The 27,729-nt window shown below is 42.6% G+C and overlaps 1 protein-coding gene and 1 long non-coding RNA gene across 2 annotated transcripts; one reads left to right on the top strand and one right to left on the bottom strand.

Annotated features, from left to right (window-relative positions):
* Positions 1-18,867, top strand: LOC115075950 (alpha-N-acetylgalactosaminidase-like). The gene is made up of 8 exons (XM_029576934.1): positions 1-337; positions 4,301-4,467; positions 4,877-5,051; positions 6,437-6,614; positions 8,354-8,448; positions 10,135-10,296; positions 13,187-13,384; positions 17,676-18,867. Exons 2-8 carry the CDS (start codon positions 4,313-4,315, stop codon positions 17,934-17,936), a joined length of 1,224 nt encoding a protein of 407 aa, XP_029432794.1. The 5' UTR covers positions 1-337; positions 4,301-4,312; the 3' UTR covers positions 17,937-18,867.
* Positions 1,223-27,729, bottom strand: LOC115075952. The gene is made up of 4 exons (XR_003852654.1): positions 27,614-27,729; positions 6,108-6,246; positions 4,601-4,645; positions 1,223-1,947 (listed from the first exon to the last, which is right to left on the bottom strand). It is a non-coding gene; the product is annotated as an uncharacterized LOC115075952 (long non-coding RNA).

Raw genomic sequence — 27,729 nt, 5'->3', positions numbered from 1 at the left:
GCTGACCTGCCTGCAGGTAGAGTGCCCCAGGGGCTGGAAGAGAACCTGTTCCGCAGAGCGGCGCGAGGTGGGGGTTAAGGGAAAGTCAGAGGTTGTTTTTCGCTTCGGTCGCGTGAGTGTGTATGAGCGCATGAGCAGCCTCCGCTGCGAGTAGGAACCGTCTACCCGGAAGACCCGAGAACTCATGATATTCATTGCACGTGACGGCGAGACCAGCGTCAGCTGACCAGCAAGGAACTCACTTGCTAAGTAGCCTTAGGATGCATTTGCTTTTGTTCAGCTGGAGATAGCAAGCAGCAAGATCTTTGGACGTCGGCAGTTCCCGAAGACGAGAAAGGTGCGTAGTGTGGTGCAGGAAAGCTGGCTAGGACTGTATCACCTGCGAAACTGGTATTTGAGGGTTGCACTGTCCTAAAGAAGGCTCCTGGAGCGTGCTCCTCCCTTGCAAACCATAATTGAGAACGCAAATGAAAAGAGTGTGCTTTGAGTCTTATGGACTCTGCACCCGTAAACCCCGGAAATCCCTGCAGTAACTTCATGCTGGCGCTGCTAGATGTTTGGCTAAGATCAAGTGGAGTAAACAGGTTTTCAGCATTGAGTTGAGGACTGTTCCTTCTTGATGTTTTGGCTGAGTTTAAATATTGCTGAAGTTGGGGGGGGATGGAATGTACTGCCATTAGACCCCTATTGGGAGTGCACGGGGATGTAATGACCATTGGCAAAGAAAAACCTGCTACAAAAAAAAAGAGAAACTAAATGCTTCTTGGTTTCTTTTTGATTCACATCTAGTCAGTGGCGTACCTAAAGTATGTATTTGGCATCCGGGCAGATACTTCTTTGGCAACCCCCCCTCACCCCCCCCCCCCCCCCAAGTTCCTAAACATGAATGCAATATTTCAGAATAGCAGATACATCAGGTAACAGCCAATAATTAAACTAACGATTTTACAAATCTCCTGCTTTCCATATATTTCATCCTAAGATTGTTGTAGACTGGGGGCATGCATGTGTGCACACACACACACACACACCCAGACAAAAACTGAACTGGAAACCACACCAAGCCAGATTCTGTATGCATTGCAACAATGGAAAAGTAGAAAATCACTTCCTCAAAACAATACAATCAAGAAATCTAAATCAGAATAGTAAACCATACTCAAAAATATGCATTTCAAAACAGCTGATGAATAGAATAATATTCAATAATTAGAAGCTCCTGTACAAACTTTTACAAATTTCCGAAACTTCAATAAAATATTTCAAAACAGCAGAATTCAAATAACACCCAGTAATTAAAACTAATAAGAATTTTAAAAATCCCGTTCTTCATACCTGTCACCCAGAGATTGTCAAGAACTGGAGGTACACATAGACACAAATAAAATATGCTCCCTCTGTCTCAGACACGCACATGCTTAGTGAGAATCAGAGGGTGCTTGAGTGTGCCTATGTGAGACAGACACACTCGTTTCTTCCATCTATCTCTCTCTCACCTACCCACTTGCTCTGTATCTCTCACTCAGATTCCTGTCTAACATGTGTGCACACACATGCCTCCTCTTTCTCACCACCACCCCTGCACGCACACAGGTGCGTACACACACACACTTTTATACACTCACTCTTTCATATACACACATACACAGGCACCCTCTCATTCGTATATGCATGCTCACGGGCATGCTCTGGTACATATGCTGCCGGCTCCTGGGAAACGCTGGCTGCACTGCAGGGCCTTGTCATCTGCTGCTGGCATCTTCCACAGGACTCCGCCAGCACGTCACTTCTCCGTGTTGCCGTGGGACCTTCCTGCTAGCGGCAATGCCTATGTTCCCCTATTGTCACCTGGGGCGGACCACCCCAATAAGTACACCACTGCATCCAATCCAAGTGTAGGGTCAGTTGTGAGCCGAGGATGGTTTCTTCTGCTTTGTGATGGAGAACCTGTACAATAAAGAGGGATTAACTATTTGAAACGCCCATTGCTAAAGCAGGAGGATTAAACCTTCTGTTAAAGTAAAATAAAAGATCTCCTCCATGTTTTCATCAGATTGTAGTCCAGATCTGATTTGTTTTTATGTAATTTTCTCATCATTTTTGAAATATGAAACATAACAACCTGCTTTTTAGAACAGAGAAGATAAAGGAACTCCCTCCCCCCAATTTTTATCTGTGAAGGTTTAAAGTCCAACTCACAGTTTAGAAGATCCAAAGTAGTAAATAACAATCATATTAAGATTTTGTGCTCCGTTGCTAGATGGCATAAATAAACATTGATAGAGACCATAAAAGACAACCCCCCCCCCCCAAACATTCTAATAGATCATTAACATGATAATTAATCAGAATCTGAGTCCTCCACAACAGGATATAAGAAGTGCCATGCTGGGTTAGACCAATGTTCCATGGAGCGGAGCATTCTGTCTCCGGCAGTGTCCCGTCTAGGTGACTTGGAAATGTCCAGTAGATTCAGACGGGAAAATTCCATTCCTTGTTACTCACGCCAAGAAGTAAGAGCTGACAGTCTGCCTGGCTAAATAATCATTCATAGATCTGTACTCGGAGAAACTTTTTTAAACCCCAGCTATACCACTAGCCTTGACCAGGTTCTCTGGCAACAAATTCCACAGCTTAGCTTTGCAGTAAACTAAAAAAAAAAAAAAAGTGCTTTTTTTCCAATCTGCCCCCAGTTTCATGGAGTGTCCCCTAGTCCTAGTATTATCTGAAAGAGTAAATAAGAGTTCTGTACTAGTCTGTTCCACCCCACTCATGCTTTTATAGACCATCAGCCGTAGATGTCCATCTTTTCTTCATGCATGCCGTCCTTTATCTTTCTTGTGCCCTCCTCTGCACCTTTTTTGAATCCTGCTATATATCTCTTGAGCTGGAGCAACTAGACCTGCACACCCTGCTCGAGATGCAGTCACACTGTGGACTGATACAGAGCCGTTATCTTATTCCCAGTTTTCTATTCTTTTTTCAAATAATTCCTAACATTTTAGTTGCCTTTTTTTTTGGCTACTAAAGGTACTTTATTCATCCAATCTACTATGGTTTCTGGAGAAGAAAGATGTACGTCATGTCATCAGTCGTCAAACATAGCTTTGCAGGAAATGGCTGAGAGAAATTTCATAGCCTAACCTTTAAAGGTGAATTTTCAAAAGTCGAGCAGATAAAACTTAGCAGTTGCAGTGTGTAAAATAGCAGATGTGTGAACGTGCTTCAACGTGCACACACGTAAATCCAGGGGCTGCAAGTAAACATGCTTGTGTTTTTTAAAAAAAAAAAAAAAAAAGGGGGAGAGGAGCCAACATCTACCCAAGTAAGTTGCTATTTTATATCCGCATGTATATTTACTCCTGCTCAATATCTGGAGTGAGGTGATCGTAAACTTCTTAAAAGGGAAATACTGACTGGGTGGGGGCCTCAGGCTGAACAGCCAGGAGGGTCTCGATGACTTGCAGTTGGACTGGGCAAATGTGTGGACTAATTGGTGAAACTGGTAATTTCATTGCCACGTGTGAGTTAGAAAATCTCCCGACTTGCGGGGAATAAAGGTGTCTAATTTACTTGTGTAAAATCAACTTGCATATCACTTAAAAATTTAAAATAAAAATTATGTTGGTTATATCATTTGCACACTTATCTGTCTAAATTATGATTTATCTGGCTACGTAGCAGCATTTGTTCAGGCAAGTAGTACTTTTTAGACTTATCCGGCTATCTGACAGCCAGATAAGTGGCATTTTAAGACTTAACTGGCAAAGCTGGAACTTATCTGAATAAGTGCTGCCTACTTATCTAGATAACTCGGAATTGTCTGGTGTGCATTGTTTTTACATGCGCATGCATGTTTTAAGTGCATATTTGCATGTACTTTATATCCTGCGTATATCCTATATGCACAAGTTATAAAATACAGAAGTAAATTTTTGCGCGCCCATAGACATATCCTCTTTATGCCGCGTGTTCAGTTTCGCAGACGTAGAGCTGCTGAGAGGCCAGGAGAGAGTGAAGAGGTGATGTGGGTGGCAGAGCAGATACCTGTCTGATATTGGGAGCACTCGCCCACGGGACTGGCACCCATGCTTTGCAGTGCCACTACTGAGTTAGTAATAAATCAGTCCCCCTGTGTTGTGCTTTTTCTATGAATGGGACACATTTTAATGTATTATACTCTGATGCGTCTTGGTCTGCCTGCTAAGTATTTTAAATCTGTGTAAGGTCAGCGTTTTGGCATTGATTTTAAATAAGTAATAGCCGCTGCCATAATTCTATTTTCACATGTTCGGTGCAGACTTTGTTTGTGATGTCCCTGCCTTTGGTCACTGTCCTCTGGGTGCTCATTGGGTCCTGCTGTGCCCTGGATAATGGTCTGATGAGGACTCCCCCAATGGGCTGGTTAGCTTGGGAGCGCTATAGATGCAACATTGACTGCAAGCATGATCCAGAGAACTGCATCAGGTAAAAAAAGAATCATTTTCTAATAGAACGGGAGGGGAGCCAAGAATCTGTAACCTATTTATTTACTTACTTACTTATTTATTTTCCCCCCCCCGGCTTCCAGTGAATTGAATGTGAGCTTTGATTTACTTACATTTGCTTTACTGAAAGTAGTTCCTGTAGCTCTTTTCTCTTACACCTATGAAAAAAAAAGTGAAAACTTTACTATGAACAAGTTGCTGCCGCCTTAAATGAGACCAGTGCAATTAAAAGCTGAAGGTCTTGCCCATTGATCTGATTCTTCATACTCTTGGCATATTTCTTCTGTCATGCTTCTCGTCATCGGAGGGAAGATTGGGACTATTTTTAGGCCTGGTTTGGAGAAGTAAGGTGTGTTTTTTTTGTTTGTTTTTTTTTTCTAAATTTCCAGTGAGCATTTGTTCAAAATCATGGCGGACAGGTTGGCTGAAGATGGCTGGCGAGACCTTGGTTATAAATACATTAACATTGATGACTGCTGGGCCATGAAGGAGAGAGACTTGCAGGGCCGACTCCAGGCAGATCCCGACAGGTTTCCAAGTGGCATTAAAGCCCTCGCTGACTATGTGAGTAACTGTTTCCCCTGAGCGGTGGCACTTTTGACATTTACTAAATAACAGCTGTCATGTAGACATAGTCCACACTGAAGAAACTGGTTCCTACTCGGATCCTAAAGAGAGTGAGGTAGATGTGGTGAAATGCATCCATGAACTCCGTCCCAGAGAGCTGTCTTCAAGCATGATCTCCAACTAAACCTAGCTGTTTCTGTTCTGCATTATAGGAAATAAGTTTGTTAAAGATACAGTGAGGGTCTCTGAGATCCATCTGTGAGACTGCAATTTTAATATCAAATAAAACCCCTTCAGAGAATGTCTGGCATGCTTTCCGCTTTCAGGATTCTGACTTTTTTTTTTTTTTTTTTTTACATTCTGTTTTGGTATTCAGTGGACTGGATCGTTTTAATGAAATTTTGTTTGTTCAGAGTTTGTGTTCCCAAGGCAGATCCTAGATTTCACTCATTCAGTACTTTGGCAGCTATGAAGGTTGGGGAAAATCCATGAATGCTCACGATCCTGTCTGGTCAACAACCAAGGCACACAAGATCTGACAGTAGTGAATGGATACCGTGTACTGAGCTTTAAGATACAGTCTAGGCCTTTCCGAGACATAGCTCATCCTTTTTAACATGCTTTAGAAATCTTCAGATTTTCTTAGTCATAGCACAGGAATTATTTCCAGGGCAGTCCCACAGAGATTCTTGCAGTGTCTCAGAATTATCTTGTCTATCTGATCCTGCTTGAGCTTGCATTTTCTGATGCCTCTTGTCCTGTTAATTGTATTGCTTTGAGAGGCACTATAGTGAACACAGATAAAATAACAGTAACCCTAAGTGCTTTTGTCATGCTGCAGACAGATAATCCTGTTCGATTGTTATGCTTATCGTTATATGTATATGCACACTAATATATGCGCACACAATATAGTATGAAGAAATGATTTCTTGGTTGTAATCAGCTCAAACGTTGGTCAGGTTGACATGCTGCCCCACATGGATGTCACATGCAGAAGCAGAAAGCTGTGTGCCCCAGAAGAAGAAGAAAACGATACAATGAAAGTCCTACCTGCCCTCTCCCACGTCCTCCATGGCCCATTAAGCCTGTTGGAGAGATTCAGCTCGCAGCCCTCTGGTTGGCTCAGCAGGGTGGTGGAATATCAGTGGGGTGGAGGCAAAGTGTTTTCTTTGCTTTGGTTACGGTGCCCCTGATGGAAAGCAAAAATAGCTCTTCATTAAAACCCGCTCTGCTGTTGTGAGGGGTGTATAGCGCTGTATATGTGCTAAGAGTCCGTGGGGAGTTTAGCCTAGCTGGCATGTTGGGTTGGCTAAGTTGACGTGCCGTTTTAAAGCAGCTAGTATTAACCACTTACTTTTTTTTTTTTTTTTTGCCATCAGGTGCATTCCAGAGGGCTGAAGTTAGGAATCTATAGTGACATGGGGAACTTAACTTGCGCTGGCTATCCGGGAACCACACTGGACACCATAGACATTGATGCCAAAACGTTTGCAAACTGGGAAGTGGACATGCTGAAATTCGATGGCTGCTACTCCAACTCATCTGAGAAAGCCATAGGTTAGATTCCTTTTTCAGCGCTGGACCTCTGCTGTTCTAACTTTTGGCTGCAGTTTGTCCTTGCCATTTTTTTTTCTGTAACCTGTCATCACTTTTATCAAGATGTTGACTTTTTTTTCCCCTCAGACACTAAACCTCCTCCTTGGGCCTGGGCAGTAGCTGGGTGCAGCCATGTGTGCAGTTTGCCTGCTTACTTTGGGGGAGCAAAGGATAAGGGAGTGGGGACCAATTGTAGCAGGAGCACCTGGCTCATCCGGTGTGAGGGAAGGGCACTGCCTATGGCACAGCTCTGTCACACGGGGACCTGGAGGCGATATCAAGCTTGCGAAGCTTGGATACCTTTTGCCTGGAATTCTCCCCAGTCATAGCTAGAGGAGGCTTATTACATAGACCTTCCTCTTCAACAAGGGCGCAGTGCAGGCCTTCCAGATACTTTAATGCCTTTGTTCGCTTAGTAAACTTGTATAAAACACAAGCCAGCATCCAAGGACTTGAATCCGCACTGGGGCACTGCTGCAGAGAGTTGTCCTATTCTGACATACAGATATGTTAACCTACAAAAACAGAAAAGTGATTTTCTATATTAGTGATATAGCAAGCACGGAGTTTAAGCAATGATGCTGTTGCCAAAATCAAGAATGAGGCCAGGAAGACTTCAAGAAAAAAAAATGGCAGGCGTGCAACACAAGGAGTATTGATTATTTAACCATGACTCCTCCCCTATCCCCTCATCTTTGCACATAGGCCCCAGTATAGCTCTGCTGAACCCAAAGGAAGCTCAAGCAATGGAACTTACCCTGGAGTTGTAGTTCTCCCTTCTTACCACTAGATGTAGCTGAAATCAAGTATTCATAAACCAGGTCTGTAGTCAAGCACCCTGTAATCTCAGCAACCCTACGGGCCGATACAGTACAGTGTGCTCCAACGGAGCGCACTGTTAGCCGGCATTTGGACGCGTGTTTTCGACGTGCTAGCTTTACCCCTTATTCAGTAAGGGGTAATAGTGCGTCCAACCCCCCCCCCCCCCCCCCCCCCGAACCTAATAGCGCCCGCAACATGCAAATGCATGTTGATGGCCCTATTAAGTATTCGCATGTGATTCAGTAAGTAAATGTGCAGCCAAGCCGCCCATTTTACTTTCAGAAATTAGCGCCTACCCAAAGGGAAAGTGCACAGAAAAGCAGTAAAAACTGCTTTTCTGTGCACCCTCCGACTTAATATCATGGCAATATTAAGTCGGAGGTCCCGAAAGTTTAAAAAAAGTAAAAAAAAAAAATGTGAAATAGGCTCACGGGTTGAAAACCAGAGGTTCAATTTTGCTGGCGTCCGGTTTCCGAACCCGTGGCTGTCAGTGGGCTCGAGAACCGACACTGGCAAAATTGAGCATCGGCTGTCAAACCCGCTGACAGCCGCCGCTCCTGTCCGAAAAGAGGCTCTAGGGACACGCTAGAGTCCCTAGCACCTCTTTTTACCGCTCGGCCTAATTTAAATAAACTTTTTTACTGTATTGCGCGCACAGGAGAGTGTCCTGTGCGCGCGCTGGGAGAGCGGGTGCTCGCCCGCTCTCCCGCGTTTTTTTACTGTATCGGCCCGCTAGAGAGAAGGAAAACTCCATGTAATGTAGTAACAAAGCGATGATGGCAGATAAAGACCAAATGGTCCATCCAGTCTGCTCAGCAAGTGTGGGTTCATAATTTAGTAATATATTCTGTTTGTTTCACACTGCAATGAACTCTCAGGTTACCCTAAGATGAGTGCTGCTTTGAATGCCACTGGGAGACCTATTGCATACTCCTGCAGCTGGCCAGCCTACGAAGGAGGGCTCCCACCAAAGGTAGAGTTTTATTTTATTTATTACTTGGATTTATAGCCTGCCAATTTGCACATGACATTCACTCCAAGTGGGTTACATCACTATATTAGAAATTTAGCATATAAACAAGTCTTTGGTGCTTCACATTACGAAGGTGTAAACTGTTCCTGCTCGCTTTCCACAGTTGTCTTGCCTTGGATACAAGGTGGTTTAGGACTCAGAGTAAGTCGCAGAAGGTTTAAGCACGGGTTATGTGAAAATGATAAAGCACCAGGTGACAGTCTGCAAATGTTCCACCCACACCATTCTTTCTCTTCTCCCTCCCGCAGCCCCAACACTAAATCTTGAATTGTGGCAGCACATGCAGTGGTCTGATAAGGGGCAATTTTGTTTTTCATGGCACTTCTTAAAATAAATAAATAAACAAAATATGTGTGTGTGTGTATACCTATAACGTGCATTTTCTAGCTAATCTGTACCCAATTAATAAGAACTATTTTATGAGAGTTGACTCACAAATTTGGCTATCATAGAAAAACTAGGTAGTGGGTAACTTTTGCTATATATTCAGTTTTAATTTTCTTTTAATTTACTTTGCCATTTACTCTTATTTTTATTCTAATTTGTTGTTGGAGAGGAAAAGACCTCAGCACTGGTTGAAAACATAATATATTGAATTCAAACCAGTTGTTGCAGATATGGGTCTAAAAAACCTTTTTTTTATTTTTTTATTTTTAGTAAAAGTCCATTTATCTTCTTTTCATTTCTCTCAATTCTGTTTAAATTCACATTATCTTTAAGCAGAAATTTGCCCGGCAGAATTAACTATTGTATGAATTAAACTTCATAGCGTTTTACTTATCTTGGTACATCCTGGTACTTTTCTTCTCTCTTTTTTCCACGGGATTACAGCAACTCTGTCAATACAATGTCTGTGACACCGACAATGCCAACGTTTCGCAGGTGCTGCTTCAGGGCGACTTTCCTCTGCAAATCTTTAAATAATGCTTCTGCTTTCCTGCACGTAAGCAGGAACGAGATCTGATAGGTTACAATTGTAGTACCTGGGGAATTTTTTTTTTTATTTATTTTTTTATAAGAACCGATTCAGAATAACAACAAATTCCTACAGCTGAAAGCCACCTATAAAAAGCAGAATGTTACTTTTTTGTTTTAATCATAATTAAATTTTAAATTAAAACAGTTATCACATATGATTACCACAGTATCTCAAACACACTTCTCATTTAGAATATATTATGAACTATGTAACCGTAAAATATTGGCACCCCATGGATAACTTAGAAAGCAAACCAAATCTATTTTGTGCCTAAATGTAAACCGTTGTGATGGTGCATCACTAAACGACGGTATAGAAAAGTTTTAAAATAAATAATTTATTTTTTTTTAGATTCTGTACCTGCCCTGGAAGGCTTTATTTTTCAGAGCCGTCACTTGTTGGCATCTTTCACAAGCACTGCACACACATTACGTATATGCTTTTGTACACCGGTAAAGATTTCCATCCTGCACACGTGTCCAAAATCTGAAAAAAAGAACTGAACAAACAAGGTGGCAGATTTCCCAGGAGGTGTTCACCTTTTTTTTTTCTGATTTTGGTACCAGTCTTCATGATTGTTCTATGGCAGGAAGAGTCCTGTTATCATCTTGTATTTTAGATTTAAATCTTCCTATTTTTCTTCTTAGGTAAACTATACCCTGCTTGGTGATATTTGCAACCTCTGGAGAAACTACGATGATATCCAGGATTCCTGGGAAGACGTCCTGACTATTATTGACTGGTTTGGAGATAACCAGGATGCTCTGCAGCCTGCTGCGGGCCCCGGACAGTGGAATGACCCCGACATGGTAATGCAGCAAGAGCTACAATCCCCAAGTAGATAGTGTCGTGCTGCAAACGCAGATGGCCTGTCAGCCTCCTTTTGTTCGCCTCAGGTCCAAAGCCTGTCTCAGGTTTTAAAAAAAATATATTGCTGATACCTTTTAGTCTTCAGAATATGCCCTTCAGATGGTAGCATGGATACCTTTTCAGTGCCTGTCCGTTACCTTAAAGATGGACTTTGGCCCAGCCAACCCTATATGTCAGATAGCGCTATGCACCTGCTGACAGAGGAAATAACTTCTCATGGAAAGGGAGACTTTACTATAACTGTGGTTTTCTTCTTGTGCAGCTCCCTGAGCCATTAAGAAGACACTGTGGGGCAGCACAGGGCTCGGGATCGGTGTGGCAGGGCACTTTTGGGGAAGGAATAACAGGCCGATGCAATACGGCGCGCCTGGCGGAGCGCACGACTTTACCGGCGCTCGGACGCACGTTCGAAACACCTCGTGCAATAATGGGATTAGCGCATCCAAACAAGCGCTCATGTTGATGAGGCTATTAGCTGTTACCCCCAATGCAAAAAAAAAAAAATGTGCACATTTTTATTCTCAAAAATTAACGCCTGCCCTGCAGCAGTCGTTTAATTCTTGAGGAGCCCCAAAGGTTTGCAGAAAAGCAGAAAATATTGCTTTTCTGTAGTAGTTCCTCCAACTTAATATCGTGCTTTTATTATTCAGCAGGAAGTGCCAGTACTCTTTGTTGCCAGGTGTGCAGGTACTAGAACGTAGCAGTTGCTGGTCGGTAAAGATCAGACAGGCTCATCCAGTCTGTCTAGTTGAGGGTCTTACACTTTGGGTAGATGAGCAGATAAATCCCCACCCTCCCCATATCTTGTATTTTTGACTGCTGTCCATACCTGTCCAAAGTGTGCCCTAAAATTTGTTAAAAGTGCTGGCCTCCATCACCCCCAATAGTAGGCCATTTCAGATTTTGTCATCTTCAACTTTTTGGTTCAGACAAGACCCATACTTGGTTCTGCCCAGGCCCATCACACGACTTATCACCTACTCTAGTAATAATCTCCACCGCCACAAGAATTTGTAAGGTTCTTGTCCATCTCCTGTGTCAGAATAACATAGGAGATAGGGTAGCTTGCACGGAGCAGCAGGTTGCTGGTACCCTTAACAGGAGGCTTGCTGGGAAGACCAGATGGACCATCATTCACTGTGTTAATATAATGGCAGAAACAAAAGCCGTCTGGCCTACTCTGCCCAGTTCTAGCAGTCCATGCTACCGATGATATTTCCAAGCTGCCGGCCATGGAGCAGGACCACTTATTTCTCCTTGTCTAAGATAGTTGAGTCCTTTTTTTTTTCCTCCTTTACGCTCTTTCGTTTTGGGTAGATGAGCATACAGGAATCTAGTTCACATCACCCCTCCCTTCTCATGACTAACCACAAAGCTGTGTGATTATAACAGCTGCCAATATTGGCATGGATGTTGCCCAAACATCTGGCCTCCTACTGGATGATCACTAACTCTGCGGGAGCCAACGCTTGGAGGCGATGTTCAGCAGCGCGGCAAATGCACAATGTATCAGGCTAAAGGTAAGGATAAACACAAACAATAGATGCCTGATCTTTTTCCAGATGTTTATTAAGCAGAGACGTGTTCAAAAATCGCCCGACTCAGGCCGAGTTTCGCGGTTCAAAAACCGCTGCCTCAGGGGCTTCAACACTCCACAGCACTTCACTCCTGGTCTCTGCAGCAGAGACCAGGAGTGAAGTGCTGTTTGCAGAAGCATTGCTGACAGTAATTGACTGTACATCGGATGAGAAATACACTACTGAGATTTTTTCATAACTGTGGAGTGTTGAAGCCCCTGAGGCAGCGGTTTTTGAACCGCGAAACCCGGCCTGAGTCGGGCGATTTTTGAACACGTCTCTGCTTAATAAACATTTGGAAAAAGATCAGGCATCTATTGTTTGTGTTTATCCTTACGGCTATCATAGATCGCCTACCTCTTTGTTTTCTTGGATCAGGCTAAAGGTAGCCAGATAAATTGTGTCAGAGGTTCAGCAGAGCACTGCTAAACAGGCTCTCTTTTTGCCTGTAGCTAGATAGTCCTAGTTGGCTGGATAACTTTATCTGGCTAACTTTAGGACACCTCTGCAAGATGACCAGAGTTAGTCAGATAAGTTATCCGGCTAACTTAATCCTTTCCCTGGAACACATCCATCTTATCTGTCTAAACTATTTTAACCGGCTAAATGCTGGGTAAGTCAGAGGAGGTCAAAGCAGTGGGATATTTAAAACCTACAATTTGTCCAGCTGAATTCTGAACTTAGCCAGGCAAACCGGTCTAAATATGGACTCCTCATCCCTTCCTCGGGTGAATGAATCTCCGCTCTCTGGCAGCCAAGGACTTGGAAGGGACTCTGCGTCACTTGACAGCTGGGCCTAGCACCTTTTTGGCAATGTACAGTACTGTGCCCCTGTGGAGGGTATTTCCCCATCTTGGAACAGTAACTGCAGGATATAAAAGGATTTGGGTGGGGTATAAAAACATCTATCTTCCGGGAGGCATGTGATGTGTGAGATGTGATAGGATAGGTTGGTTTTATATAATATTTTATGGATGATAATTGTTTTGTGTATATATTTACATAATCCGCCCTGGACAAACTTTTTTATATTTGGAAGTTGCAGACTACAAGCACTTTTAAATAAATAACAGTACATATTTCATCCCATCCACCAACCTGAAGTGGGTCTTTTATGGAAAAAGTAAGCTTTTTTTTTTCTGGGCTAAGAATGGGTTGGGCCTAAGGTGTTAGATAAACCCAGGACTGGTATTTCAGCTGGTGCTGATGTCAGTGCCAGTATTCACTCTGTGACATCTCTGCTATGTTTCAGCTGATCACCGGAGACTTTGGGTTGAGTTATGAGCAATCAAAGTCGCAGCTAGCCATCTGGGCAGTGTTGGCGGCCCCGTTCTTCATGTCCAATGACCTGAGGACAATCTCGGAGGAAGCCAGGGACATCCTGCAAAACCGCCTACTCATTTACATCAACCAGGACCCCCTCGGGATGCAGGGCAAACGGATTATGCAGGTATTCAGCTCGCCAAACATTCACCTCCTCTGTGTTTTTTCAAAATCCTCAAAACACCTGCTTGCTGTACAACCAGCTCTCGGCGCTCTGTCTCCTAAATTCTCTGCCTGTTCATTCCTCGTGTGGCTTATCTGAGGGACTTCAAATCTCCCTTTCATCTGCTTTCAGTTCCATCATGTCCCCAGCCAAAACACATACATACAGACTCTCGCTCCTTTAACATCTTCTCCATTCCCTCTCTTTCCCCCCCCCCCCCCCCTGTTTTTGTCCAATCTCACCACCTCTCCAGCAAAAGAACACACACTCCTTCAACATCTACTTGCTGCCCTCACCAACATGGAAAAATAGAAAAAAAAAAGCACTTGTGTGTCTTGCAGTGTAAAATCTCCCTTCCCTGTTACTGCTGCAGGAATGGCGAAGGCCCCCATAGCTAAGAGTGCAGCAGCATCCCCCCCCCCCCCCCCCCCTGTTGATCAGCCCCGTAAATAAACAGGTCCTGCTTATTTCCGGCAAGGTAGCCGGAACACTCCGGAATCTTCAGGAGGCTCGGGCAAGTCCTGCTCAGTTTTTCTGCTGCACCTCGGGTTTAACTTGGTCTCCAAGCTTTTCTTTAAATAGTGCTGCGCAGAAGCAGGAGGCCTCATCCTCTGTAAAACCAGTGATGGCCTCAGCCGCTAAATCAAACATTCAGAACAGCGATAAGGAATCTCTCTGCCAGGGAGAGTAGTGCCTGTGGTACAAGTAGCTCTTGTAAATTCAGTCGAACAATAGCAGTAGAGCGATGGCAAATAAACCTCATTGCGGTATCTTTCCAGTTCTCTTTAGATTACGTCCTTTATGAATCAGTTTCACGCATAGGCAAGTCTAAGTTTAATCACAAAGCATATGTTTTATATGCAGGTACATAAAGCACGTGGCTCCTCCACCCCCATTCCAGGTTCTCAGGTTATGCCGTCCACTCAGTGGCTTTGCTAACATTTTGAGCCGCCTCCTCATTTGATGGCACACATACAAGCAAATACAATTTTCCAACAAATGTGTACTTCGGGGAAAATACTGTGTATCCCTTAGGTGTACCTGCTTCCCCAACCATCCACTGAGCCTTACGCAGAAATGCCTTGTGCAATGGACTCTGCAGACATGAGCAACGCATGCCGGCCTGTTGCAATAAGCAGCCGGCCACCTAACCGCAAAGTGCATGCATACTCTGTAGTTAATGTCCAAAAAGAAACCACCTGGGCAGCATTTTATTTGAAAATCCAGCAAATGTTACAGGGGTTTAAAAGTCCGTGCAGGTAAGTTCTGCAGATGAACTGAACATGGGGTGAAACTCATGCCTGTGGGTTTTTGTTTTTAATTCATTCTATGCGTGTAGATTTCTCCTCCAACCTAAATGCATCCCTCAAATTCCTTATTTATTTTGCTTTTGCGAAGTTTCTATGTAGTGAAATTCGCAGGTCCTCTTTGGCTGCTATGCGCGGTGGTTCACCCGCTTAACGCCAAAGTAACAGGGGTTTAAACTTAAGCCTCTTGAAGGTTACCCCCTTAGAGCACTATTTGTGCTCTCATATTTAGCTCTGAAGTGGGCCTCAGAGATTCCACCCCCCCCTTCCCCTAAAACCCCAAAGATTCTCATTTTTAGCAAAATTCCTAAGACCTGTAAAAGAGCCAAATATGTGGAGATCTCCAGCCTGCGGTATTTTGCTTTTCGGACTGACCCAGGAATATTTGGTCACGTTCCTTTTGAGACGAGTCCAAGTCTGACCGAATAGATGCTGGAGTGAGAAGCAGCTCTTCTGCTGCGGAGGAGGAGCCTCGGTAATTATATATGCGTGCAGGTTTGCTCAATCCATGCCCTGTAAGATAGCACTGAATTGCATATTGTCTAACCTGCACTGAGAAGTAGCCATGTCTGTCACCCTGTCATTAGCCTCTTCTGCTATATTATTACAGAATCTGGGCTTACCTCGTTCAGTGAGGCGTTATGTGGGCTGCTTCTTCTGTAGCGAACAACTGTGCACAGCTGTATTCTTTTTCTCTGCGCACTGCACAGGGAGTCAGACTTTTACACAAATCCAGTAGGGTTTGCGCAGCGCCTCGGGTCAGCCTGTGCACAGGCTCTTTACCCAGCTGGCTTCCCCTAAAGTCAGGGCAGGGATAGTGGACTCGGCCAGTGAAGGGCTGTCAAGAAAATTGGTCACCTGGACATCACTTTGCTGTAGAGTGGGAAAGCTCATCAGGAGCTTACCAGGGCCGTTGCTGTGATTCTTTCACGCTGCAGAATGCTGTGTGAGTTAAATGTGTGGTTTTGGTTTTTTGTTTTGTTTTGGTTTTTTTAAGATGGCCTTTGGGGGCTTGGTTTTCTGTGTAATGTGGAATAAAGCACTTCAGTTTGTTTGCTGCATTCTTCCACTTGCATACTTTAACGATTGGAGGCCCAGTGGCAATGCAGCACACAGGGTTCAGTTCCCGCCCCTGGCTTCTGTTTCTGGGTCAGCCGGGGATGCTGCAAAGGCAGCAATCACAAACCCCTTTGTGGGGAAGAGAATCTGAGCCATCGCTCAATGGTGGCAGTTGGTCAAACTTAATAATGTCCATGTTAGCCAGGTTCTGGGAGAAGCTGCAGTTTGTGGCCTCTGCCCACTGTGATGGCTGGAAAGGGGATGTGAAAATAGGGGAAACCTCTCCTGGCTTAATTGCAAATGAAGGCTCAGGGCACAGAAGCTCCAGAGAGGTTTCAGGCAAGCTGGAAGCCCTATTGAGCAGGAGGAAAGATCTGGGCCAAAAAAAAATAAAAAAGAGTTTTTTGTGTTTTGGTTTTTTTTTTATTCCAGTAACCTAATCCATTTGTGATAAGCTTGGCTCCCTTTCTCAGGTCCGTGCCGGTGGAAGGGTCATTAAGAGTCCTAGAAGCTTGTGCCGTAAAAACGTCTCGCATACTAATGGGAGATACTATTGTCGCCTGTCCTCTCTATTGATTTTCTTCTGCATGTTGCCATGAGCCCCGTGCCTGACTATCACTGCGTCTGCCCGTCCCATCTTTACATAGATACGCTGGTCATTCTTTCTCATTGACTTGGATGAATGTTGTGTCTTTAAATTTCAATTCTGTGTAACCCTTTTGGAGCAGAGATCATATTTTCTAGAGCATTTTTTAATTAAACCTATCGGACTCATTAGGTTGCCCAAATATTTCATTTCACAGTTCTTATGAATCGCCTTCCCCAACATTTAATAAGTTACCCAAGGCCATGAAACTCCTCTTTGGGGGAGAGGGAAAGAAGTGCGCAGTCTATTGTGACCACGTCCCTTTTTAACGTTTCTCCTGTAGATAAGCTTTGTGCTTGAGAGAGTTTACAGGTTGGCTACCAAAAAAAAGGCTTAGGGGAGAGCTGGTAAAGATTTAGCTCAGGGACAAAACGCAGCATAGTTTGAAGTAAGTTACGGGGGGGCAGTATGTGGGCGTTAGGGAGAGAACACACAAAGCTATCCCACTGCATCCCCCGTTCCATTCTGACTCCGCCCAGAGCAAAGCTAGAGAGCAGAGGGAGAAGGGAGGAGTAGGCTAGAGGAAGAGAGAGAGCATCGACGAGGGGATACCAGAAGGAGATTGGGGGGATTAGGCAGCTGGAGTGAAGTCTGATTCGCAAGTCCTGCCTGATGCCCAGATGGTATGGGGGAAGCAAGCTCCCAGGCTTCACCAGGTATCTCGGTGCTCTGTTCCCACGGAGCTGTGCAGAGTAGGATGCCTCATAAGTGTGGGAGTGAGAAGAGAAACTCACTTTCAGTGTGTCTGACCCACCACCTACAGAATAATTAAGGATCTGCACAGTACAGATGTATGGTAATCTGATCCTTTCCAGTATTTGTCCACAAATTCATGAATTTCAGCACAGCAGAAAAGCAAATACTTTGGGAAAAGAGGAAGGACTGGGCTCTGGGAAGCAAAGTGGCAATAGAGGGGGGGGGGAGAGAGGGTATAGACAGGCACTGCCACCTAATTACAACCTAGGGCTACCGTAACTTGAGGGAAACACCAGGCCGGGTCTGTAATGCGGATCTTTCACTGGTGCCTGTTAACAACTTGTTTACAATTGATCACATAAGAATTATCCAAAGATGTTGTGGAAAGTGAGAGCATCCTGGTTCCTTCTTCAGATGCTATTTCAGCCTAGGACCAGCATCTGTAGATAAATCTCGTGTCAGGTCCCCTCTAAGCCATCAGAACCTGGAAACCAATGTCTGGATGGTGCTGTAGAGATGATTAATATTCTTTCCTTCCCCTTCCTAGAGCCACTCCCTGGAGGTGTGGAAGAGGGCCCTGGTACATGGACAATATGCTGTGGCGGTTTTGAGCAAAAGCACCAGTGGAATGCCCACGCCCTTCAAGACTAATTTAGCAGCGGTAAACATTGTTGACTGCAAAAAGGGCTATAAAATCTTTGATGTATTTGGGAAAGCTTTCCTGGGATCTTTTGGAATTGATGAAAGCATTTATCTGAAAATCAATCCAACGGGCGTAGTCCTGCTGTTCATCATGCCTGTATGCTAATTTCTACCTCCAGCCTTGTGGGTGCTGATTGTTACAGTGGGATTATGTTGTGTGTTTGATTATGTTTTGGGGATTCCAGTTGGGTGCTTGGATCTGGGAGAGCTGTAAATGGGGGTGTGTCTGTGCTGATAAGAAATGAGGACCGCAGTTGGTTATGGTAACGTGTTGGTGGCAGTGTCTGCAGCGTAACAAATCAAGATGCTTTAAGTGGTAAACCAGCACCGTTGGTTCTCTAGTCTTGTTGATACTGTGGCTGCCCTTCCACCTTTTTTTTTTTTTTTTTTTTTGCTTGTTTCTGCCCCTATCTCCTTCATCTTCCCATCGCCCCTTCTCCCACATTCCTGCCGTGACCACTGAGATGGACGAAGCTTCGAATGCCACATCCTTTTTGTCTTTCTGCCGTTCTGCTACCGTCGGCCTGTAGGTGGAGGTCCAAGCCCATTGCTGCTGCAGTGTCCCAGAAGGACAGGGGCCTGGAGTCGGGGGCTCCAACTGGTCTCTCGCTGTAAACCTGCCTGGATTCAGGCAGGAATGGTGGGGGCTGGGTGTAGCGTGCTACACACGTGTTAGGCATATTGCTCTGTTTTTAATGTGGCTCGGGGTTCTGTGGGCTGTGAAGGTGTCGTGCGAGAGAGCATGGGTCTCTGCTGATGCCAGAGCCACCAGAATCCACCAGCTGGGGTCAACGTGCCTTCTAAGCATGGGTGGGTGAAATTTACTACTGGTATTTTTGAATATTAATCATTCCATGTTGCTTGCTAACCTTCAAGCAGGATGCTAGCACACGATGTTAATGAAAGAGAAGCTTTAATGTTTGACTTCAGGATCAATTTAAGAAGACTACATGTAGGCATGAGGCAGAAAATCTGGTGTTTTTCAATGAAAAGCTATGGCCTTGTATGTGATGTTCTCAATAAATTGAAAAGATATATTTCCTGTTTTTTCTTGTTCATAACTGCTGCATATTACAGAAATTAGCATAGCTTATGCTTTTAGAGTTGAACCATGTTTGACATTAAGGCTGATAAAATTGCATCTAAACTTTTTAAATTGTTTTCTTAAAAGGAAGAGAACCAAAGACATTACAGTGACCCAGGCCACTAAATGTATGCCCCTGTATGTGGCAATAAAGATACAACCACATGGTTTGAGTTTACATTTTTCTCATAATATTTAAAGTGACAAATGATTATTGTGTGGTCTGTCGGCCAACTGCTCATCCTAGGCAAACCCAGTGCCCTTTGGTTGTGTATATATACTTAGGTCCTGGCAAGTGCTATCTGTCTGTTGGGGCCAGCACGCTAGCACGCCTATAAGGATCCAGCAGCCGCGTGAGCTGGAAGAAGGCCAGTGTCCACTGGTGTCCAGCCCACGTGGTATGACAGGCAAGTAGGTTAGTGGGACAAATCTACTCCGATGAAAGTTCACCAGATGGTAGCAAGTATATTTTTAAAAAGCACAGATGTAAGCGGAATATAAAAAAACTTTTAAATAAATGAGTTAAATCCTACCCATTTTTGTCCAGTGAAACTATTCCAACCCTAACATACTTCCATGGGTGGAGTTGTATATTCAGATGGAGGTCTAAACGTTGGAGAATCTTGAGGGCTGGAGTAAATGGTGATTATTAGTATTAAGCAGGTGCTTACTTTTGGCTGCTTATCTCTTTAATGCACGTACTTTAAATTTAAATATACAGAGGAGAGTACTTGCAGTAATTGTAGGTGCTAGGCCATAGGCTACCTAGTTTAGCCAGCCAGGCATAGCATTTATTAAATCAGGTGCACACCAGCATTCCAAAGAGAGTATGGTATTTTTTTTTTTTAACTTAAAATCATTCTCACTTCTCCCTAATTTGAGTGAACCTTAGGTTGCGCTATCCCCCCTTTGGTTCTTTTTGAAAATAAGAATTTGACGTTAGTATGTTACAAGAAGGCATGTCATAATGTCTCTGTAATACAGCCAAGGTACAACCATCCTTTGAGTTTTGTGTGCAGTTCTGGTCACAAACACACACACCCTCCCCAAGAAAGATACTAGAAAAAGGAACCGGGAAAGGCAACCAGAATAAGGTGTGGAAGGAAGAAAATGGGTTAAGGCTATTCAGCTTGTAGAATAGAGGACTGAGAGGAAGTTCTTATGAAATCAGCAGTAGCAAGGAACAAGTAATTCTAGAACAATTTACCCTTTCAAACAGGACTAGGGAAAAGTCTGTTCTAATCTGCTTCCTATTAGTTTCACAGATTTAGGAAAGGTGTTGGGTTGTTTTTTTTTTTGTTTTTATTACACAAACTGTGGAATTGGTTTACAAAGGATCTGCTGAAGACCAGTAATATTACAGAGTTTAACAAATGTCTGGAAAAGTTTCTGGAGGACAGTTCCATTAGCAAGTATTAGCCAGGTCGGCTTGAGGAAAGCAACCTGAGAGCTGAGAAGGAAGAACATGGGTTGAATCTCCACATTAGGATCGACTGAGTGCTGCTTCCAAGCAACCCAGATTGGCCACTGTTGAACTCAGGATGTTGGGCTCCATAGACCATGGGTCTGACTCTGTAAAGCACTTATTTTCTTATGTGACAGCATGCTAGGGAAGCAGTGTAAAAGGTTTTAAAAAAATGAGTACATCTTCCCCCAAACTAGTAAGTTCTCTGTCAACAATCCTTCTGAGGTGATACCATCTGTCTGTTGAAGTCTTATTTGTTGTTCTCTGTACTAGTTTGCTTGCCATGTTAGTTCAATTGAATGCATGAAAATAAAGGTCAACAAAAAAGAATAAAGGTGATATGTTTTTTATTGCACTAAATGTGTTTCTTGACCTGTCATCAGGTCAGAACAAAAGGGTCTATTTACTTAAATGGCTTATAATACCAACGTTGTTAACCCATTCATGCAGATGTTTGTGTTTAAAATTTAAACGAGTGGATTAAAATGCAAAAGTATGATGGTCTGTTCATTGCAACTGAACACAGTTTTCATTAATGTAAAAAGCTGCATTAATCCTTATTTAATCATACTTTATTTTCTGCCTTTCCACATTTTAGCAAAAAGTGGATTACAGAGAAAAAAAAAAATCAAAAGCGTAATACATGGCATGTAATAATAAACAGAAATACACATGATCCTAAAACAGCAATATCTAACTTAGAGGGTCATTTTTATAAAAGCCCTTGTGGAGCAGAAGTTGATGTGTACACATGCATTTACACGAATGCTTTTGAAAGTCAAAAGTGTGCGTGTGCATGATTTCTCTGCCCCCAGCTCTGCCTCTGGGTATGTCTCTTTTCAGCTAGATATGGATGTATGTGCAAAATTGCTTCCACCTATACATTTATGCATGCAGTCCCAGGATAATATTCAAAAATCCCATTTATGCATGTAAAACTGTGTTTCATGTGCTCCTAAAAGTGCAGGTAAACTTTTTATACAGCAAACTAAGGGCTGACGGCCTTACCAAACATCTGCTTAAATATCCAAGTTTTAATTCTTTTCCTAAAGGTAAGGTAAATCATTTCAAGGTGCAAATGTAGAGGCATCATATTCCCAATAATGATGCATATTGTGTAAAACCTTTCTGTCCGGATTTCTAGAGGTGGAATTGCCAGTAAAGCCTGTTTGAAAAGCCCTCCAAAGGTCTTGTCAGTTGATAACGACCCATAAGACCTGTTAGATAAGTAAGTCCCATCTGGTTTAGTGATTTAATCGCTAAACCAACCCAAACTGAACTGATTTGTTATCGTGGAAGCTATGGCATATAAGACTCCTGTTATAAATAAATAAATACAATCATAAATTAAAGAGAGAACACACAGGCTTTTCTTAGGGCCTGATTCCCTAAGGCATTTCTCCAGTTCTGTGTCTAAGGGGGAAATGCCTTGATGAATCAGGCCCTTAGCTTGATCTTAGGTCAGCTTTGTAAGAGTTTTTGCATTTTCATTGGAGAGTCGTTACCAGAAAACCAGACTATTTGGACTTTCAGGTTCTGTTATGTTTTTTTCATAAATACGAAGTTTGTCTCATCGGAAGTAGCAAGAGCTCCTTGGTAAAAGACTGAAAGAGCATGACAAGCTAAAAGTCAATGCTGAAAATAATTTACCATGTTGTTCTCTAAATTCCAGAAAACTGAAGATGAGTAAAACAAGAATTTTTTTAAGATTTGGTTTTTTTTGTTAAATAAAAACTTTAAATGTGATACTTCAACATGCACAAAACACAAAGAAAGCAGGTCCTATTCTAAAAACATCAGCTAGGAATAATTAGTTTCCAATTTGTTATTCATGTTTCATAATGTAAGAATCAAATATACTTTATGCTAGTCCTAAATTGTTGAGACAGGCTACATCCAAATCAAGTTTAAGAATTTAAATCAATCCCTGACAGTTAGAAGCCAGCAGCCTACAACAGGGACATTCATAATTGTTGTAATATAAATAAGTAGAAATAAGGGTCAGGTAAGTTGGAGGTTATACCTTATTTTAGAGTAATTCAATACATTTGCAACTAGTTTTGAAATCTAGGCTCCCGCCATCACAGACCTGAAGAAGAGAATATAGCTCTTCAAATCTAGTCACAGATGGACTGTTAGTCCAATAAAAAAAAGTCTACATAAAAACATAAGATTTGCCATATTGAGTCAGACCAAGGGTCCATCAAGCCCAGTATCCTGTTTCCAACAGTGGTCAATCCAGATCACAAATACCTCGCAGGATCCCAAAAGGTCAACAGATTCCATGCTGCTTATCCCAGGGATAAGCAGTGGATTTCCCCATGTCCACCTTAATAATGGTTTATGGATTTTTCTTCCAGGAACTTCTCTAAACCTTTTTTAAACTCAGCTACACTAACAGCTTTCACCACATCCTCCGGCAAGCTAAAGCTTGTTTACATCTTCAACTTGGCAAACATTACTTTGTACAATATAATGAAAGTTGGTTTTTTTTTAATCTGGTAGGGATAATGTGATGTGGGGCCCAATCCTATTGACTTATTGAAAGCGGGTTTTTTTTGTTTTGTTTTTTATTTATATCTACTTCACCTTACACAAGATGCTTTGATTTATTGTACTTGGGTTCATTGAACAATAGGCTCCACAGCTTTCAACAACTACTCATGAATGATGTTTCACAACTGGGCCTGATTTACTAAGGCTCTTCCATTCTGCGTCTCTGGGGAAAAAAAAAAAGCTTTAATGAATCGGCCCCAATGATTTGAAATGACTTGCTGCCTTGTCGATTCCAAATCTCTGCCTGCTGTTGTAATGCCTCACTTCCCAAGGAATGGAATGCAGTTTGCTTTCCCTATGCAGACAGACTCGGTGCGTTGCACTTCTGAAAGGCCCCTTTCTCCTGCAAGCTGTTATTGGTTAAGGTAACATAGAGCACTGACATTACAAAGGCCCCATTGAGGTTTGTCCCATTTGTGACTTCTATCAGAATACTTCCATTCCGGTCTTTATCTGCGGTCATTTGCTATCTTACGTAAAATGAATTTTAACAAACCAAATAAAGGAATGGGGGAGGGAGGGTTGTACACAGGTACAAACTTAAGGGGGGTCATTTTCTAAGGCTTTTCTCCCATTCTGTGTCTATGGGGAAAATGCTTGGTGAATTACCTCATTAGATTGTAAGTCCTCTGGGGATAGGGAAATTCCTACAGTACCTGAGTGTAATCTGCTTTGAAGTGCTGAAAAGTGGAATACAAATCGAATATAATAAATAAATAAATGTTCTTTTCAGCAGAAAAGTGCACAAAATACGTAAGGGAAAAGTAAAACTGAAATGACCTAATCTGAACTATCAAGAGAGAGGATTGATATTCCAGATGAAATGCTGCTAATCTTAAGAGCACACTTTACTGTTGTCACCAAAATGCAAGACTTCACACAATCAGACTGCTTTGAAGGAAAAGAAGCAGAGCAGAAACCGACACAGAATTAATGGAGGGAGGAATGGCCCTGGTTAACAGGGCAAGAAGTGTTTGCAGGCCCACAGTGCCTACGAGGTGCGCTTTATGTTCTGTTGTACTTGCAGTTCCTTAATCGTTACAAAAAAAAATAAATTCAAAGTTAGAGGAAATGCGAACCAAAAACGTTTGCATTTGGCAGAGGAACAGGAGAATGCGAAACGCCAGCATTACAAATATTAAGCGTTCTCTGGAGCCCATTTGAAAGGCACCATACCGGGCACTCAACGTGGCAAAGTAGAGAATACTACAGAGTAGCTGAATTTATAGTGCGCAGTAAAACAAATTTAGATTAAAACAGACTCCAGTAAATATTGTTACAACTAAAACTTGGATTCTTTAGCGTATGGAACTACAAGACAAAAGGGTTCTGTTTCCCAGCTCATTTAGACGTTGCAGAAAATGTCTTCCTTTAGGATTACCTGTGGGAAATCGCCTCGGAAGCATCTCGTTGCTGCAATCAGGACACAGAAAAGCGCACGGCATATGCTGGTGCCGCCTTTGCACATTCCAAAATGGCTGAACGAGAATGGGTTTGAAACTTGTGAGCAGTGACCCCATTACCAAGGCTCATGACATTATTGTGAAGATTATTTAGGGGACACCATGCTGTCTGCAGCCAATGACCATAACAGAAGTCAGCACATAAGAACCATTTGGCCTGCCCAGTTTTCCTGGTCTATCCTACTCAAGCTCTGGTTATCGTGGTTCCGTGCATTTTAATTTCCATACTTTAACCAAAATCCAGGCTCCCCATTTCTTTACCCTACCTCTCCCCATGAACCCCCCCCCCCCCCCCAGGTACATATTTTGCCTTTCTATGTAGAGTTTATGTTGCAGGCCTTGCACCATTTTGGTAGCTCTTTGAATTGCTTCCAGCCAATCAAGTGAACAGACATGGTTTGGTTTGGCCAGAAAGTGTAATTTGAAGTAATTGGATATTCCGACACAATCGCTAAGTATACTTTATATAAATGCTTGTTCAATTCGATCAAAAATGTATTTAATTTTTACTATTTTATTGGATCAATGCCCAGGTTTACTGCTCTTAACTGAAACATGGTATTCACAGATTGATAATATGCTGTTGAATCAAGCCTGTCCCCTAGGATATAAATATTTTGCACATGCTAGAGAGAAAGTCACAGAGAGAGTGGAGTTAGGCTTATTTTTAAGGAATGCTTAGATGTTCGAGAATGTATTCATAATGTATTCATAAGCAGGTAACAAAAGTTACCTGCTTATGAATACATTACATTGAGATCTTGGGCTATTGGGTTGGTTTACAGACCCCTAGGAAATGGGGGAACCTCCGTTGAGAAGGTGTTAGATTTTATTTTGACCAGGAGACTAAATTTTAGTCTTAGGTGATTGTAATGTTAAAGTAGATAATAGTTCAGATAGGTCGGCTAGGGAAATCAGGCTATTGGTCTCTCCCAATTAGTAAGTCAACTGACTCATCAAGCTGGCCATATTCGTGACCTTTTAATGGTTTCATCGGAAGGGGATGGACATGGATTGGTTAGGGGTTTGTGATTAGAGGAGGTCTTGTGGTCTATTTTCTAATGTCTTTTACTTTTGAAGGCTGAGAAAAGTCCTGTATTAGACTAGGTAAGGGGATTAATCATAGTTCTAGAGGAGAGATTAATGCTGATCTATTTAGACAAGAATGGGAAAAGGAGAGGGGACGGTGTGATTTCAGTATGGCCATCACCTTAGCCGATTCTTTTGGGGTCTACCTTAAAGGTAGTATTAGATTAGCTCCATTTAAAGAGATACCCCTACTTTTGCTGTGTAAGTGTGTGCCTTGATATACAGTGGCATTAGTAATTAAAAAATGTAAAATGCAACACTCTGAGAGGAGATGGCGAAAGGATAAGGGGCAGATTTGAGGCAGGAATTCTTACTGATGAAACACCAATATGAGAGTGCATTTGAGGAGGCATGGAAACAATATTATAGAAATCAGCTCCCATCCTCATTGAATCGACCTCAGGCTCTGTTTGATTTGGTTTCTCATCTGACAAAGCAAACTGAGGTTTTAGATAGTTCAACTGTAATAAATTGTAATAGTTTTGCTTCTTATTGTAGGGATAAATTGGTGGGAGATCAGGCCAAAATACAACCAACTGTTCAACCAGTACCTTAAATAATAACATTTTGTGGAATTCTTTGAACTTTAGACCACCTTCTATGGAGCTGGTCTAAGGTTTGTCTTTGCTGACATCCTCTTTTTGTCCCTTGGATGTGCTGCCCATTGTGGGCCTTAAAGAGCTTTGGGAATGAAGTGCTTAAAGTAATTACAGATTTGATTAGAGGAGCCCTTGAGGAAGGAGTAATGCCAGCCCAGTTTAAGAAGGGGATTGTTTGCCCCATTTAGTGTGGGGCGAGCCATCTAGTGATCGTCCAGTCTCGGTGCTCCCCTCATTAGGTAAGGTTATTAGGGAAGACAGTGTTAAAACAATTGGTTGACTTACTACATGATGGTCAGTGTGACTTCATGATGGTTGACTACATGATAGTCAGTGTGGCTTTCATCAAGGGCAAGGTACTGAAACTTTATTAGTTTCAGTATGGGATTATATCTTGAGAAACTTTTCTGAAGGATACTCTCTCCTATGTTAGGAACGACCTTAAGAACATTAAGGATTGGATGAGCGCCAATAGTCTCCTGTTGAATATTTAAAAAACAGAGATCTTGGGTATTGCAAGAAAGAATGGCGAGGTTTTGCCAAGTCAAGTTCTTGTGGATGGCCAATCTCTCCCTCTTTCAACTCAGGCCAGGGCTTTGGGGGTGAATGTGAATGCCGATATTTCTCCGCAAACCCAATTGCGGACAGTTGTGAAATCAGATTACTTTAGACTTAGAAAACTGTGACACCTGAGGTTTATTTTGGAGAAGGCTAAGTTCCAAACTATTATTCAAGCATTTGTATTCTCAGTATTAGATTACTGTAATGCCTTATATATATAGGACTTCCAAACTGCTATTTAAAGTCCTTAATGGAGTTGCCCCACTACTTACTTGGACTCCCCTCGGGGAACACGTTAGCCTGGTATTGGTTTCCTTACACTGGCTCCCAATTTGTCAGAGAATTTAATTTAAACTGCTGATGCTTATTTTTAAAGTCTTGTTTAAGTATATTTGAAGGCGTTATTAGTTTGGTATCCTCCCGGGATAGTCTTACAGTCAGAAGATGCACGTTTATTAGCTGTTCCCGGAATTAAAGCAGCTAGATTACAAGAGACCAGGAACAGGGTTGGTTTTTTTCCCTGGGTTGTCCCGTCCCTGTGGAATAAGTCTCCCAGTGGAAATCCAGCAACTGCAGGACTGTGGACTTTTTTCATAAATAGGTTAAGGTTTATTTGTTCCGGCAAGCTTTTAACTGAGTTGTTTTAATGTTTATTAATGTATGTTTTATATTGTGTGGATGTTAAAGTGTGAACCACCCAGAACAGATGTCTGGCGATCGGACGGGCTATAAGTTACTATAAAACAATAAATATCCGGGGCCTGTGCAGCAACGCAAATAGAATGAATTGGTGCCTTAATATTTATGAAGTCTCCGCCAGTGAACACACCACTGTTCACAGATTATGGAGTTGTATTAAACCCAATCCCTCCCTTCCCCTAAAAAAAAAAAAAAAAAAAAAAAAGTAGCGCAAGCAAAATGAATCCAAAAGAAAAACAGGCATAATAAATGTTTGTGAGTTCCTACCTTAAAAAGCCTTGCAATCATACAGCGTCATCCAGTTAGAGGAAAGCACATATACTGTAATTAAAAACCAAACCAAAACACTTTGGGGTCAAAGAGTTGGAGCAGTTAACCATCTG

This window comes from Rhinatrema bivittatum, chromosome 14 (assembly GCF_901001135.1).
Source record: "Rhinatrema bivittatum chromosome 14, aRhiBiv1.1, whole genome shotgun sequence".
Lineage (NCBI taxonomy): Eukaryota > Metazoa > Chordata > Amphibia > Gymnophiona > Rhinatrematidae > Rhinatrema > Rhinatrema bivittatum.
Note: the sequence above shows the minus strand (reverse complement) of the source record. Positions and strands in the feature narration are given on the sequence as shown.